Raw genomic sequence first — 16,794 nt, 5'->3', positions numbered from 1 at the left:
GTTTGGGAGATGGTGTTGGAATTAAAATATTACTGAACAGGTACCCAATTTATGAAATATAATGACTCTATCATTTAGGAAGCTGTATGTTTATAGAATTTTGTTGACTTACAGAATTTTTCAAAATGTATAGGCAGTTGTTGCCTCTTTAATGTCGAATTATTATTTAGCTAAGCGATCAGTCATTTATTTCCAGGTAATGGTCGGCAAACTTCCTGTTTCCCAGGATCAGCGTTACTAATGATCTGACTCACGTATGATTCCCACAAGAGTTAAATAAGCGGACCTGATAAGAAAGCCTCTGCTGATATCGCTGTGTGGTCCACAGCTCAACATGTTACTTCTGTACCACTTCGATAATATCGCTAAGAACATAGGCAAACCCTAAAGAAATACGCTGATTAACGGACGATAAAAGAAAATTAACTGATATTATCTATTTCCAGATATACAAACAACCTATGACATATGCCAATTACACTATTTATACGTACACCTTGCAGCTGCTCATACAAAGTCACTGCACATTTCCAACGATGACGTTGCTGATCACCTTTACGGCCGTGTTAGCCGTTGTTTCCGCACAGACAGCCTCTAATCGATTCCCCAATGACTTCAAGTTTGGAGCGGCAACATCCGCATATCAGATCGAAGGAGGATGGAATGAAGATGGTGGGTTCAGAAGTATGAACTGTATTCATCAGGCAAAGTTTAATATACTGCTTATTGTAGCTTATCCAAAAACCAGGCAATAACATATTTCCATTACAATAGGTAATAGGTGTGTTATTTATTGTGATGTTCTTGGGCGCATGTACAGGCAAGGGAGAGAGCATCCAGGACAACTTCTTCCACAACCATTAGCTACTCATTCTAGAACAGAACGGGGACGTTGCTTGCGATTCTTACCATAAGTACAAGGAAGATGTTCAGATGCTGAAGGCGCTCAACGTAAGTACAATATCCAGTGGCAAGCATGCTGGCTTCTTCTTTTGCGGCGATTTAAAAATCCTGCTGACTCACCTACCCATTATGAGCTCTGTAGCCAGTATATCATGGAAGCTACGCTTTAAAAAAAGGTGCACTTGGTCATTTTCCGATATAATTTGCTTTGGGTAAACAGCTATGGGCGAACTTAATGGTGAACCTGAAATACCTACAAAATTATTAAAACCATGCGTAGGAAAATCTATAATCAGGAATGACATATGTTGCAGATTCATGTAGCTTTCTGAGCGGAAGACAGCAAGCAGTTAGTTTAAACAAATAAAATACTAGGTTCATTCGAGAAATAGTTACCGTATTTTCACTGTAGAAGACAAAGTAGAACAAAAATAAAAAAAAATCATTAAAAGAAAAACGAATGTAAGGAGGGTTGTCATCTACATATACATCTACATCTACATTTATACTCTTCAAGCCACCCAACGGTGTGTGGCGGAGAGCACTTTACGTGCCACTGTCATTACCACCCTTTCCTGTTCCAGTCGCGTATGGTTCGCGGGAAGAACGACTGCCGGAAATCCTCCGTGCGCGCTCGAATTTCTCTAATTTTACATTCGTTATCTCCTCGGGAGGTATAAGTAGGGGGAAGCAATATATTCGACACATCATACAGAAACGCACCCTCTCGAAAATTGGACAGCAAGCTACACCGCGATGCAGAGCGCCTCTCTTGCAGAGTCTGCCACTTGAGTTTGCTAAACATCTCCGTAACGCTATCACGCTTACCAAATAACCCTGTGACGAAACGCGCCGCCCTTCTTTGGATCTTCTCTATCTCCTCTGTCAACCCGACCTGGTACGGATCCCACACTGATGAGCAATACTCCAGTACAGGCCGAACGAGTGTTTTGTAAGCCACCTCCTTTGTTGATGGACTACATTTTCTAAGGACTCTCCACAATGAATCTCAACCTGGCACCCACCTTAGCAACAATTAATTTTATATGGTCATTCCACTTCAAATCGTTCCGTACGTATACTCCCAAATATTTTACAGAAGTAACTGCTACCAGTGTTTGTTCTGCTATCATATAATCATACAATAAAGGATCCTTCTTTCTATGTATTCGCAATACATTACGACGTCAATATTCATGGAAATAAAACTCTAAATGTATAGGACGGGTAAGCAATTTTAAACTTTCAATTATCGCCTGATGCAAACTATAGAAAATCTGGATGAAAAGTGGATCCAAACCCTGCTCGTCACATATACGGGTTAGTGCTTTAACCAGTGTGCGACATCCCCTTTCTTCCGAAACCCTCATAGGTATGTACGTAGTGTCGTGATATACAGTGGTACACGCACACTGATCATCCAGAACATTATGCCCACCTATCTAATAGCTGGTAGATCCACCTCTGGAACGCGCCGTGGCGTGTAAGCAGTGAGACCTTAGTAGATCGCTGGAGGGAGTTGGTACCTGTCAAGCTGGAGAGCCAGCACATCAACTGGAACTCGCCACTTTCTCCCTCGAGTTACTGCATCACACTCATGACCTTGTGACATGGCGCATTATCTTGCTGAAAAGTGCCACTGCCGTAGAGAAACATGAACTCCATCAAGGAGAGTATGTGGTTTGCAACCAGTGTACCATATGTCTTGGCCGTCATGGTGACTTGCACGAGCTCCATTGGTCCCATAGATTCCCACGTGAATGTTCCAAAGAGCATAATGGAGCCGCCGCCATCTTGTCTGAGTTCTGAAGTACAGGTTTCAAGAAACTGTTGACCTGCAAGACTATGGATTCCCGCTCTCCCATCGGCATGATGAAGAAGGTATCGGGATTCATCAGACCATGCAACGTTCTGCCACTGAGACAACGTCCAGTGCCGATGGTCACGTGCCCGTTTCAGTCGTAGTTACCGATGTCATGGTGTTAACATTGGCTCATACATGATTCGTCGACTGTGGAGACACATCGTTAGTGTTCGTTGCACTGTCTGTTCAGGGATCTGTTGAAGCACACTTACGCACTGCCACGCATTAAAGTCTGTTGTTAGCTCCGCCACAATTCACTGCCTGTCTTGTTTTCCTAGTCTGCCCAGCCTACGACGTCCGACATCCGTATTGAGAGGTGACTACCCAACCCCACGACGTCTGGACGTTGTTTCACGTTTGTTTCGCCACGTGTTGAAGACCCTCACCACAGCATTCCTCGAACACTCGACAAGTTGTGCAGCCTCCGGGACATCACAATCTGCCCTCCATGAAACGCAGTTCTCGCGCCTTCCTTCATTCTGCATACGGACCTCACACCCATTGATAGTACATGCACCGAGTGTGTGTCTGACTAGCAGTCATTCACCGTCAGGTGAATCTGCTATCGCCTGGGCGGCCTTTTACCGCTAGTAAGTCGATGGTCATTATGTTCTGGCTCATGAGTGTACTTGCGTGATGTGTGCTTCTGGAGTACCTTGGTATTATTGCGTTACTGCGGAATTCGAAAGGCGCTGCGCAGTCTATGCGTTTCCTAATTGTCGAGAGCGGCTACGAACTTCCATTGTGAATTTTGTGCGCCGCAAGAGCTCTAGCGGCAGAACTTGATAAAAATTATGATTCCATTCGAAACGAATTCCAATAGACGTTCATACGGGGAGGTATACACATATACATCTACGTGATCACTCTGCTATTAACAATGAAGTGCCTGGCAGGGGGTTCAATGAACCACTTTCAAGCTGTCTCTCTACCGTTCTACTCTCGAAGGCACGCGGGAAGAACGAGCACTTAAATTTTTCTGTGCGAGCCCTGATTTCTCTTATTTTATCGTCATGATCATTTTTCCCTATGTAGGTGGCTGCCAACGTAACGTTTCGCGCGATCGGAGGAGAAAACTTGTGATTGAAACTTCAGGAGAAGATCCCGTCGCAACGAAAAACGCCTTTGTTCTAATGATTGCCACTCCAATTCACGTATCATGTCTGTTGCACTATCTCCCCTATTTCTTGGTAATACAAAACGAGCTGCCCTTCTTTGTACTTTTTCGATGTCACCCGTCGGTCCCACCTGATTCCGATCCCACACCGCACAGAAATACTTCAAAATTTGGCGGACAAGCGAGGTGTAAGCAGTCTATTTAGTAGACCTGTTACACCTTCTAAGTGTTCTGCTAATGAATCACGGTCTTTGGTTTGCTCTACCCACAATATTATCTATGTGATCTTTCCAATTCAGGTTATTTGTAATCCCTAAGTATTTAGTTGAATTTACAGCCTTAAGATTTGAGTGACTTTTCGCGTAGTCGAAATTTAGCTGATTTCTTTTATTACTCATGTGAATAACTTCACACTTTTCCTTATTCAGGGTCAATTGCCACTTTTCGCACCATACAGATATCTTATCTATATGATTTTGCAAGTCGTTTTGATCATCTGATGACTTCACAAGACGGCAAATGGCAACATCATCTGCAAACATTCTAAGACGGCTACTCAGATTGTCTTCTATGTCGTTAATGTAGATCTGGAACACCAGTGGGCCTATAAAACTTCCTTTGGGAATGCCGGATATTACTTCTATGTTACTCGATGACTTTCCGTATATTACTAGGAATTTTGACCTTTATGACAGGAAATCAGTTGCACAATTGAGGCGATACTCCATAGGCACGCAGTCTGGTTAGAAGACGCTTGTGAGGAACGGTGGCGAAAGCCTTCTGGAAATCTAAAAATATGGAATCAATATAACATCCCCTGTCGAAAGCACTTATTACTTCATGAGTATATAGTGCTAGTTGTATTTCACAAGAACGACATTTTCTGAAACCGTGTAGACTATGTGTCAGTAAATCGTTTTCTTCGAGGTACTTCATAATTTTCGAATAGAGTATATGTTCCAGAACCCTACTGCAAATCGACGTTAGTGATATTGTACATTAATAAATTCAATGCATTTAAGTTTTTGAAAGTTTGTTTCCAGTCACTACATTTCATTAAATCAGTTTCGGTTCTGTATCTGCCGGTTCTATGTAAAAATTCGTCGTCAATTAGTACGGAGTAATGAGTATTTATAGTAATATAGTGCTACACAAGCTGTATGTTTAGTCCTTAGTTTTCGGTCTCCACTGCCGAATCCAATTATCCATTTAATAATTACAAGGTAGCATTGTTGTGTATTACACAAGGTTCCCTATCGCATCCTTTGCTTCTATCACTGCCTATTTCTAAATCTCTGTTCATGATTCTTATAGATTTTCAGAATGTTAAATAACTTTCAGGGTCATTTCATTGAATATCCTCTTAGATTACAAAAAGGCAATGAGGTTTTCTCTCAAATTTTCTCAATTTTTTGGGTTTAATCCATAAAGCACCAAAATATTATTCATATGTAACCGTCCTCAGGCACATTGTTCTTGTATTATAGTGATTAACCGGATGTTCACAATTTCAGATATGTTTTATTCGGTGGGAACAGCGTTAATACATGATTTAATAATGAAATATCAGCGGTCAGTCCCCAGTCATTTCGCTGCAACCATTAATACTTCGTTGTCGAACAGGCGGACGTGTATCGATTTTCCATATCCTGGCGACGGGTGTTGCCTAACGGAGACCTCGACGTCATCAACCAGGCTGGTATCGAGTACTACAACAACCTTATCAACGAACTGCTCGCCAACGGAATTCAGCCTCTGGTAAGTAGAGAATGATAGTATTCGCATACTCTTTATCGTGCAGTAAACCTCTCTTCCATTTAGAAACTCTAATAAGAGGCATATAGTGTAATTACAACTGATGCCAATGCGAAAGAAAGAAATCGCATTGCTTCTTTACAGCTATGCTTAAGTAAAGGCGAAACAACATGCTAATTGTTCCCATGCGTAACGTGGTTGAAAATGCTTTACCTGTCTGGATGTCTAGCTCACATCGTAAATGGTCATAGATCGCATTCAGTCACGTGTTTTGCATAAAATGTCTGATAAACTATAATTTGATTGAAACACTTGTGGCATTGGGATTATACGTACTGAACAGCGCACTTCAGAATTGTGCGCTGGTTCATGGTCAAAATTAACGGCAACTGCTTACAAAAATACTCCGAGAAACGAGTCAATCATGAGTGTCTATCACAGTATGGCGGGTGTACTGTCCAAGGAGAGGAGAAAGGACATAACAAGAGATTCAGGCATGCAGCCGTATGTTGTTTTCCCTTTAAGTCAACGGGCCATGCGATGACCAGAAAGCAACTGTCATTAGCAACCATCACAGAAGCGGTTTCTAGATGCTCCATTGCGTCAGTGAGAGTGCTACTGTCTTCAGCAACCATCGAAGAAATCTGTCTCTAGGTGGTCCATTGCGTTAGTGAGAGCGTATCACTAGCTTAATTTCTTTTAAGATGCGTACCTTCGTACAATACAGTGGAATGCTAATGAGTTTTAGCACTGTGCCCAACGAATCCAGCTGAACATTTCTGTTGGCTGGATTAGTCTCAGGAGAACGGCCATGAACACTTTGTCAGTATTTCCTCTTCGGAAAATTGAGTAAACTTGCCATATTTATTACATTTCTTTAAAGTGTAATGTAATGAATGTGGTGGTAAATATTCATACCAGTGAATAAGGAACAAAAATGTTATACATTATTGGGGATCCCCTCCGCTTCGCATGGGTTTCTTCAATTACCTACGACTGGATGATTTATCTGGCGTAGAAGTGATAAATTATATACGAGAACGTCTTCGTCATTCAGTCTGTGTATTAGTGGAAGCTTTAGTTTAAATCTCCTCGGTTTTGCCTGTAATTAAACTGAACATTCAAACAGAAGACGCGTGAGGGGCTCTAATTTATAATATGTAAACGTATAGAAAATCTCAGTGGTATACAGGATGGTCAAAAGCAGTTTGAAAAAACTGTAAGGGTGTTGGAGGGTAGTTTGTGCTGAGAAATAACTGTTAAGGAAAAATGCATTACGTTGCGCCATTTCAGAGTTAATTAGCAGGGAAATTATGTTTTTGTGGAGCAGTCACCATCACGTAACTATGCCTAGACATACCACGGAATTCTGCAAATCTGAGGCAGAATTGAAGTTTTTGGGGGTTTCTGTAAAAAAAAATTATAATTGGTGTTTCGGAGGTATTTGTTGATTGCTATATGATGTTCTAATAACGTCGAGAGTATTGTCTTCGATAAGAAACAGGTATGTGCTCATTTTAAACATATGGTTTTTATCTTCATTGGGATTTCTATTAATCTAAATCCACAATTACTGCTAATGTAGACCTGCATGCAGATGTGAACAAGCAAAGATGCTAGAAGTCTAATGAGTGGCGGACGGACATAACGTTTTCGCATCGTCGTCAGACATGTGCAAGGTATTCATAATAGGCAGAATGATCATTTTGTTCTTCACTGCTTCGTATGTGTCTTCATAACGTAACAGCAGATAGTCTTGCAATGACAGTTTGAAGAGTAAGTTGATAGCGAAAATTTACCCTGACTTAATTGTACAGCTTTCATATTACGGTAAATGCGTAGTGAAAGGGAAAAGTAGGATTTCTCGGTAGTTCTAAACACTAAACTGCTGGAAATCTATGTAATGGGACCGATGTAAAAGCATGACAACGAGAAGGAAGCGTTTGCTCACTGGGAACAAGTTTAAAAACGAACAGCGTCCGTGATCTTACCAAAGAAATTCTTGCAGCTTTCACATGAGCTTGTTTTGGGGAACCAAGGGAAAAATGTATATGGAAGTACGAAACGCACCCAGTTTTGTTTCTAATAAAGACTACCTCTGGCAGTAATGTCGCACATACTTTGCTATCTACCTCGGTGGGACTGCTGGTTCTACCTATATCTCGCCTAAACTTACACAATTTAAGGACTTCCCTGGTGAATACGTAGCATGGAGCAGTGCTCGTGCAAGTAATCTGTTGCGCGTGCTACATGTCAACTGAAGTTAAACGCTCGTCGGCAATCTCCGTTGTTAATCTTTTCTTGTGATGTTCGCGCAAGGGATAACGGTACACTGGATAATAATATCTGTATGGCCGCTTTCTAACTAGCTGGTAACAAAAATCTCTACGAAGTAATTACGTCGGGATGGGGTTTCCATAACTTTGTTGAATGTAGGCGGTCTAGTTCTTATCTACAAGAAAAAAAAATGAATTCATTAATAAATTTCGCACTGCCTGGATAACTCCCCATAAATGAACGTAAAAGTTTGTCGATCTTCCTGTAACAATGCCAAGATAGACTGCTGCACCTCTTATACCGTCGGAGGTGGGCGTGGTTACATAAGACATTTCACAACTACAGCTCTAGCAAGGCCACCTAAAATTTCGTTACCAGAAAAAGATTTGACGACATCGCTTTTTTATCTTCTTAACACTAAAACTGTTTATTGGACTGGAAGTGATATTTAGATCTTTTGCCTTTCCCTGTTGGACTTCCTGAGAGCTCTATATACGAAAATAAGCTGTCTCTTTCATAGCCAAAGTAGAGAATCAATTAACATTCGGTGTAGTTGAACTGGGATGTCTTTTCTAATTTACATCTACATCTATCCACATACTCTGTAAGCTACCCTATAGCGCTTGGCGGGACTACCTCGTACAACTAAAACTCTTCTTCTTTGCTATTCTACCTGTAAACTGTGTCTCTGCCAGGCAGCATAGCACTACATTGAGGCGACAAAGTCATGGGACAGCGAACACACATATACAGACGGTGGCAGTATTGAGTACACAAGGTATAAAAATGCAGTGAATTGGCAGAACTGTCATTTGCACTCAGGTGATTCATGTGGAAAGGTTTCAGACTTGATTATGGCCACATGATGGGAAGTAACAGACTTTGAATGCCCGATGGTAGTTGGTGCTGGACGCATGGGTCACTCAGTTTCGGAAATCTTTAGCGAAATCAGTATTCCGCGATCCCAGAATACCAACTTCCAGGCGTTACCTCTGACCAAGGACAACGCAGTGGCCAATGGACTTCACTTAACGACACCGAGAGCAGCAGCGTTTGCGTAGAGCTGTCAGTCCGAAGAGACAAGCAGCACTGCATGAAATAACAGCAGAAATCTATGTGGACTGTGGCAGCAGACGACAGACGTGAGAGCCTTTCCTACCAACACGACGTCACCTGCGGCACGTCTCCAGGCTGGTGACGATATCTGCTGGATCCTAGGCAACTAGAAAATCGTGTCCTGGTCAGATTAGTCCCGATTTCAGTTGGTAAGACCTGATGATAGGGTTATAATGCGACGCAGATCCCGAAGTCGCGGACCCTAGTTGTCAACAAGGCACTGTGCAAGCTGGTGCTGCTTCCATAATTATATGGGCCGTGTTTGCGTGCAACAGACAGGGTCCTCTGAATTTTGCGCTACTTGGAGACCATTTTCAGCATTCATGGCCTTTATGTTCCCAAACTAGCGTGGAATTTTTATGAACGACAATGCGCCATGTCACCGGGCCACAGTCATTCGCGATAGGTTTGAAGAACCTTCTGAACACTTCAGGCGAATGGTTTGGCCACTCACAGTACCCGACATTGAACCCCATCCAACATTTATGGGACATAAACGAGAGACCAATTCGGGGAAAATATCCTGTGCCGGCAATACTTCAGCAATTATAGACGGCTATAGAGGCAGCATGCGCCAGTATTTCTGCAGGAGACTTCAAACGCCATGATGAGTCCCTCCCAATTCGATTTGTTGCACTACGCCGGTCAACAGAAAGTCTGCCACGATATTAGGAGGTTCATTTACTTTTTTCTATATTTAGAGCAAGCTGCTATTCGCGAGAAGAAATATAACTTTTTATAAGTCGTGTTGTATCCACTTTAGCCGTTGTAGGAAACTTCCGTCGCCTACAGTTGACCGGAAGAGAAGAAGTAGTGTTGGTCTACAGTTGTTCTTGACCTGCCAAGGTACTGATGCCTTTTGTTCATTTTCTTTTCCTCAGAGTAATAAGGAATATGTTACACTGCTGAGATGATTCATCGGTTGAATCGAAACGTTAAGCTGTCTGCTCCACGATGCTTTGCAAGACGACTAGGCATCGTGGTGGAGACGTCTTTTACTCACCATTTTCTCTGACTGCCTTCAACAACACAAGCTCTTCATTACACAAACACTTTTGCTTAAAAATAACCTTATCTAAAACAGTGATCGATGATACATGACATGAAAGTATCATACACACCATACTGTTGGCACTTGCCGTGAGCCATACGATCCAATTTTCACGTGTTGCTGTTTCCGTACAATGAGTTCGTAAATTATACGAACAATAACTACCGCATTTGTTGTAAATGTATAAACCGTGAATTTATGCTTACTTGTTTACTCCCGCACAATTGGCCTATCACATGTACAACTGTAAAAGGCTTTACTATCTCATATTTTTGCGTACTTTAACAATTACTGATTTTATACGCTACTATTCGAGAACTTTACTTGCTACTATAGCACAACTGCTATTGACCTCAGCTCTCATTATCAAGCTTATAGTTTTTGCATTATAGTTAACAACACTAAAACTCTCGCCACTGGAGACGGCACAGTGGTTAAGATAAAGTATTAGAGTTTGGAACACTCCACCTGGCGGTCCAGGTTTAGTTTCCCGTCGTCTCCCTTAATCGATTACTGTTTCCACTGAAAAGGATACATCGGATTTTTTCCAAGTCCTTTCTTATTTCAATCTTGTCCTCTGCCTATAGATACTTCGCCGCCGAAGATCCTAAACACTACTAAATGCAGGGTGAACCAAAAATCTACCGACAAAATTTCGGGAGCCGTTCAGCGAAATTTCCTGAGTATTTTTGGTTAGGGACGCTTGGGCTTAGCTACTTCGTTATGGACTAATAGCAGTTTGTTTTGTTCCTTTCCGTCGTTTGCCTTTGTATTGTTTTTTCTCTTCTGACTGGTTTGTGCCGGAAGTTTATTGAATATATCTCCGTAACACTGCAAATTGCGATGACATGCACTGTGTGTCTTGATAGGAATCACTTGTTGCATTCACTGATGATACATGTTTTCGGCTTGTTGGCAATGGTAAAACACAAGTTACTCTTTTACCTTAAGATAGTATTTATTATGGCCCCAATGTGACTCAATTTTTCCGGCTGCATTAGTTGTTTGCTAAAACTGATACACTGGAGTACCTAGAGGTTTACTGTTCGTGAGTTTGCCAAAATACAGTTCGTATATGGGTTCACTGAATGCAGTGGAAGGATGCCTCAATTCCGCCATGCAGGGACGGACTACCGACTGGAAATGGAGGAAAAAAGATCTTATGAAATGCGTCCGGAAATGGTCAGTTGAAATGGCAGATGTCGGTGACGAATGGCTCTGGTTCAAATGGCTCTGAGCACTATGGGACTCAACTGCTGAGGTCATTAGTCCCCTAGAACTTAGAACTAGTTAAACCTAACTAACCTAAGGACATCACACACATCCATGCCCGAGGCAGGATTCGAACCTGCGACCGTAGCGGTCTCGCGGTTCCAGACTGCAGCGCCAGAACCGCGCGGCCACTTCGGCCGGCTCGGTGACGAATGAAACTAGGCGTGTGTTACTTGTATGTTGCAGGCGGTATGGTTAACGCAGCGTACTTAAGCAGCAGAATGGACCGGTATTCATGTAGGGAACAAGCCGACATGGTGTCTGGGTACGGCCAAGCAGATGGAAACGGTCGAATGGCAGCACGGCTATACACAAACAAGTACGCTCACTGACACCAACGACATTACACAATATTTCAAGTCCTTTCTGGACGTTTGTCTGATCATGGGTCCTTTCAGACAGATGAACGTTGTGTGATATGGTTGGTGCCTGCGAGGGTACTTATTTTGGTATAACTGCGCTGTCTGTGCACCCGACGTGAATACCGGACTATTCTGCTACTTAAGTACGCTGCGTTAATGACACCACCTGCAACACAAAACGGACACACGCCTCATGGTCAGAGGAACTTTCCTGCAACATACAAGTAACACGTGGCACGTGGACAGAGGAACTTCCATTATTCAGAGACATCTGCAATGGGAACGGTGCATTTCGGGATACAAGTCCATAGCACGTTTTTCCTCCATTTCCAGTCTCAAATACGTACCTGCAATTTGCCGGTCCTATTAATGTTCACCCCTCATAACGTACGAACGAAGACCGTGGGTATCTTATACCAATCTGCTCACATTATATCCCTGAACAACGACCGATATTTTGTTGGTGCAATTCTAGCACACACCGTATATACGGAAAGTCTGAACAGCTTGTAAGGATGATGCGGGGAAGATTGTGCCAAGAAATAATTTTTAAAAAAATTCGATATGTTAAGCCTTGCCCTAGTTAATTAGTATTGAATTTAGCCAGTCAGGCCATTGCGAGCGAATCCAGTCGACCACCCAGAGACGGTGCCGCCAAACGTGTTCTTCGCTTGGTTTCCTAAAACAGAGCGAGAAATCGAGAAAAATACGTAGTTTTATAAAGTTTGACACCGCTGTATGCCGCCTGCAGGTAACGATGTACCACTGGGACCTCCCCCAAGCACTGCAGTACATCGGAGGCTGGTCCAATGAGTTGCTGGCCGACTACTTCGTTGAATACGCCAGGATAATCTTCCAGAACTTCGGAGATAGGGTAAGTAAAAGTTTCAGTGTACTTGTAGCCTCATGTCACTCTCACTTTACCTGGCAGACTAACTGATGATCTATGGTTCCACAGGTGAAATGGTGGATCACCTTCAACGAGCCCAGTCAGTTCGCGAATGGTTACGTCGTGCCGTGGACCGCACCAGGTCTGCGAGCACCGGGCATTGGCGACTACCTGGCCACACACACCGTCATCAAAGGTCACGCCCGATTCTGGCACCTCTACGATAAGCAGTACAGAGCCACACAGAACGGTCAGTGTCTCATGACAACATGGATGTCCCTTTCGATACTGACAGCTTTTGTATTAGACAAATACAATGGAAAGCCAAATCATTACCACTGCCCAATTAAATGCTGCTTTATGGTGTTGCATTAAATAATGTGACAAGGTACGTACATACAAACATGAACCTACCTAATATAGCTAACCACTACATGCCCTGAGAGGCGGATGTGCCTGTGTAAAAGGAAACGAGCAATACTGTGTGGTCGGTAGAGAAGCGGTAACAGCAGAGTGGGTCTACCAGTAGATGGCTCTGAGCACTATGGGACTTAACATCTGTGGTCATCAGTCCCCTAGAACTTAGAACTACTTAAACCTAACTAACCTAAGGACATCACACACATCCATGCCCGAGGCAGGATTCGAACCTGCGACCGTAGCAGTCGCGCGGTTCCGGACTGAGCGCCTAGAACCGCTAGACCACCGCGGCCGGCCTACCAGTAGAGCTCAGTGACTTCGGATGTGGAGCTGTCATTCGATATCACTGAGTACTAAACATTTCAGCACTATTTCAACCCTTCTCAAGCTGCCCTAGGCAGCTACTAGTTATGTGACTGTGAACTGGAAACAAGAAGTATCAACGACTGCTAAACCAGGAGATCTTGTACGGATGGACGGGGATTGTGAAGAGTACAGGATAGTGGTTAGAAATTTAATGAAATCAGCGGAATAAATCGCTCATGAGTTCCAAAGTGCTGCCAGCAGTCCAACTGGCACGGTACCTGTGCATAAAGAGTTAAAAATGGGTACAATAGTACAGCACCTTCTCGTAAATCATGCATTTCCATAGCCAGCACAGAGCCCGTTTTTAAGTGGTGTAAAGAGTGAAGTCACTGTGTGGAGGATGATTGTAAACAAGTGATTATGAGTGATAAATAGTGCAACCGAGTGGAAGGGTTTGTGTTTGAAAAATACCTGAAGAACATTACCTGCCATGATTTGCAGAGTCAGCAGTGTATTCTGATGGAGGATAGGGATGAGTTTTGAGCTTATTGTGGTGTGCACACATTGTGTATAAGCGAGAAGTAAATGCTACATTAATACATTTTACAACATTGTGTACTCTGCACACAAAAGCATGGTTCGAAGACGATGACCTCATCAGCATGACATTGCAACCAGTCATAAGGCAACATCTGTGGTTTGTGGACAATAACATTCCTGAAATGTTCTGCGTTGTCTGAAGTCTCCACCTGAACCCAAGGGATCACCTTTGCTATGAGAACATCGAATTCGCTTCAGAACCAATATCCAACATCACTATATACTCTAATTAAGCTCCTGAGGAAGTATGAGCTGTCATCCATATACCTCAATGAAGGTGTCCCTAGAGATTAGAATTCAAGCTGTCATAAACGTGAAAGGTGATTACCACCTATTTTAATCTTCAGATTGTTTTGACCAGATTAGTAAGTGAGGTAGCGATGACCAGGGAAACAGTCAAGCGTCGTCACTGCCTGAAAGTGGAGAAGTCTACTGACAAGTGGCTTTGAGAAAGAATTTGTTTGTTATGGCCTGTCTCATGGGAATAAGAATCTCTGAAACATTTTTGCGCAGTTTTCACGAACAATGTCTGAACGTCGTCGAAACACTAAGTAGGTGACAAGGTTTTCAAAGTCCGTGCTTCATTACGGAACGTTGACGTCAGACGCTTAACAGTTCCGTATATTACCATAGACGGGCATATGCAGTAGATCTTATGACAGAGTGCAACGCTGATGCAATTAAGAGTGTGTCAGGGCACAAGGATTAGAGTACATTGTTGAAAATTAGTCTGTGCATCAAAAGACACCGATGGATTCCCATCTTAAACTAACGACAAGGTCAATTAGGATTACGTGTAGGTCCTGCAGTAACCGCAACGTGTCTCCTGATCGGTAGAATAACGTTTCTTGCTACACGTGGTCTAGGTTTGTGCCTGAATATGCCGTCATCCAGGCACCACATGCTCATAGGCCACTCGGGCTAGCAATAGGCTATGGAGGACTTTCCCCTGGGCTTACATCGCACACATACCCTTAAACTAAGACAACACTAAAGTTGTGGACTATGTAAACTTTTTTTCATCTCCAAGACTGGTATCGTGGTACAGTTGTTTAGGAAGGATGAGAGTAAATTCACATTGATCCCTTGGGCAGCAAATTAGCCTCATTCGAACCTGATGAAAATCATCTCTGATGTTATCTGGTCCTAGATCCACACCCACAAACCGCCGCTGTTGCGTAGACATTAGGTGCCACATATCTCTAGAAAATTTGGAAGGACGTGTCGATACGATGAAAACTAAAACATCTGCTGTAACGCATTAAATAGACCTACAAACATGCTATTAAGCAGGTGGTGATATTGTTTTGGATCCTCAGGGCAGCGCAAAACATGGATGGAAGAGTCATTCTAGAGATGATGACAGTGGTTAAAGATATGTTACCGACTGAATTAGAGCCATCTTCCTAACTTCGTTTTCTCCTGACAAGGGTGGCGATACATTTTAGCGCGGACTGCTCGAGACAATGAAAGTGTAGGGGAAACATCCTCACACATCATTGCTCAACTGCGGCCTTCGTACCAAGGAGATTGGTCGGCGCTGGTCTAAGCCATACACATGTTGCTTGACTGCATTTCTATTGTGGGCTTACTTCACTGTAACTAAAGCTATTCCTTACGTAATATGTTTCATATGTCGATACGGCATTGCTACGCACATCAGTTCTGCTTCGGTTAAGCTTAAAATAACATGCAGCAGGCAGCCAGCACTGGATGCTCATTGGATACCTTCCGAGCAACTGACAGTTATGTGGCATGTCATTCAGTATTTGACAATTGATGGCTCTCCTCTCCCGCACTACTCGAAGAATGGAAGTGAGCTGATACTTCGTTGGAGACAATGTACAGTTTGTATTCGAGGTTGAGAAATCGGATTGGTGGAACCTTATTTCCATTCGCAAAGTGTCATTTCATTTTTAAAAAATCAGTCCTTCTGTAGCAACCACTGCCGTGGAATGGTTGATTGTTCCTCATAAAATTATGGCCACAATTTGCGGCTCATGGGTCCACATAGACGATAACCACTGGCGGCCATTCTACTACTTATCCGATACCTGTCAACCAGCGAAGAAGTATGATAACTCATCGGCTGTTGGGGTCCAAAAAACAATCCGCGAATAAGTTACTGTACTTTGTGTTGTCTACACGCCTATACCCCCATTTCGTGAGAGACTATGACGACCCATGTTATCAACAATGTGGTACTCACAGAAGTTAACATCTGACTCTAATTGCCGCCGAATTCTGGTACTTAAGTCGTACCTCTGACAGACTAAGGTTTGAAATGGTCAATGCGTGCACAATCTCGGAGATCGTGAATCGCGACCTAACCGTAGTAAAGCGCGCTGATGTCCAAGTGTTGCACTTTGAATACTTGACTACAACGGTGTAAGCCTTTATCAAGTTCCACCATATGGCACTTATTTCAACCACTTCCATTTCTCGTGGCTCAGATAAGTTGTTTTTCTAACACAAAAGCTACCTCTCACTCAGTAGCTGATGGGTAAACTGTGTTTTATTGTAGTAAACGTAGGTATCGGCAAAATATGAAATAATCAGCAAGAAGATATTGTAATTGGCGCAAGATGGCAAGAGTTTTCGCAGTGTATGGACACAGGGAAAACGTAGGAAGCTAAAATCGAAAAACAAGTCATATTGTCGAGCAGTATCTTTCTTCATGAATAGCTACGAGACCATTGGGTATATTCCCCATTGAGAACAACATGCATTCACTAGAAATTTTTCAAGAGTTCACTTGAAGTGTTCTTCCTTCCTCTATCTCTTTACTTCGCAAGTTTTTTTCACCATATGCAGCGTTGTTATCTGCTAGTATGTGTGTGGTAGCGTTCTCGCTTCCCGCGC

General features: G+C 42.9%; 1 protein-coding gene across 1 annotated transcript in view; it reads left to right on the top strand.

Moving 5' to 3' along the window:
- The first annotated feature begins 609 nt into the window (after positions 1-609).
- The window catches only part of LOC124805574 (myrosinase 1-like), a 40,571-nt gene continuing 24,386 nt past the window's right edge, over positions 610-16,794 (top strand). Inside the window, exons 1-5 of the mRNA XM_047266140.1 lie at positions 610-672; positions 865-951; positions 5,508-5,642; positions 12,469-12,591; positions 12,676-12,856. Of these exons, the coding sequence (XP_047122096.1) occupies positions 610-672; positions 865-951; positions 5,508-5,642; positions 12,469-12,591; positions 12,676-12,856 (589 nt within the window). The remainder of the gene's footprint in view (positions 673-864; positions 952-5,507; positions 5,643-12,468; positions 12,592-12,675; positions 12,857-16,794) is intronic.

The sequence above is a fragment of the Schistocerca piceifrons genome, chromosome 7 (assembly GCF_021461385.2).
Source record: "Schistocerca piceifrons isolate TAMUIC-IGC-003096 chromosome 7, iqSchPice1.1, whole genome shotgun sequence".
Lineage (NCBI taxonomy): Eukaryota > Metazoa > Arthropoda > Insecta > Orthoptera > Acrididae > Schistocerca > Schistocerca piceifrons.
Note: the sequence above shows the minus strand (reverse complement) of the source record. Positions and strands in the feature narration are given on the sequence as shown.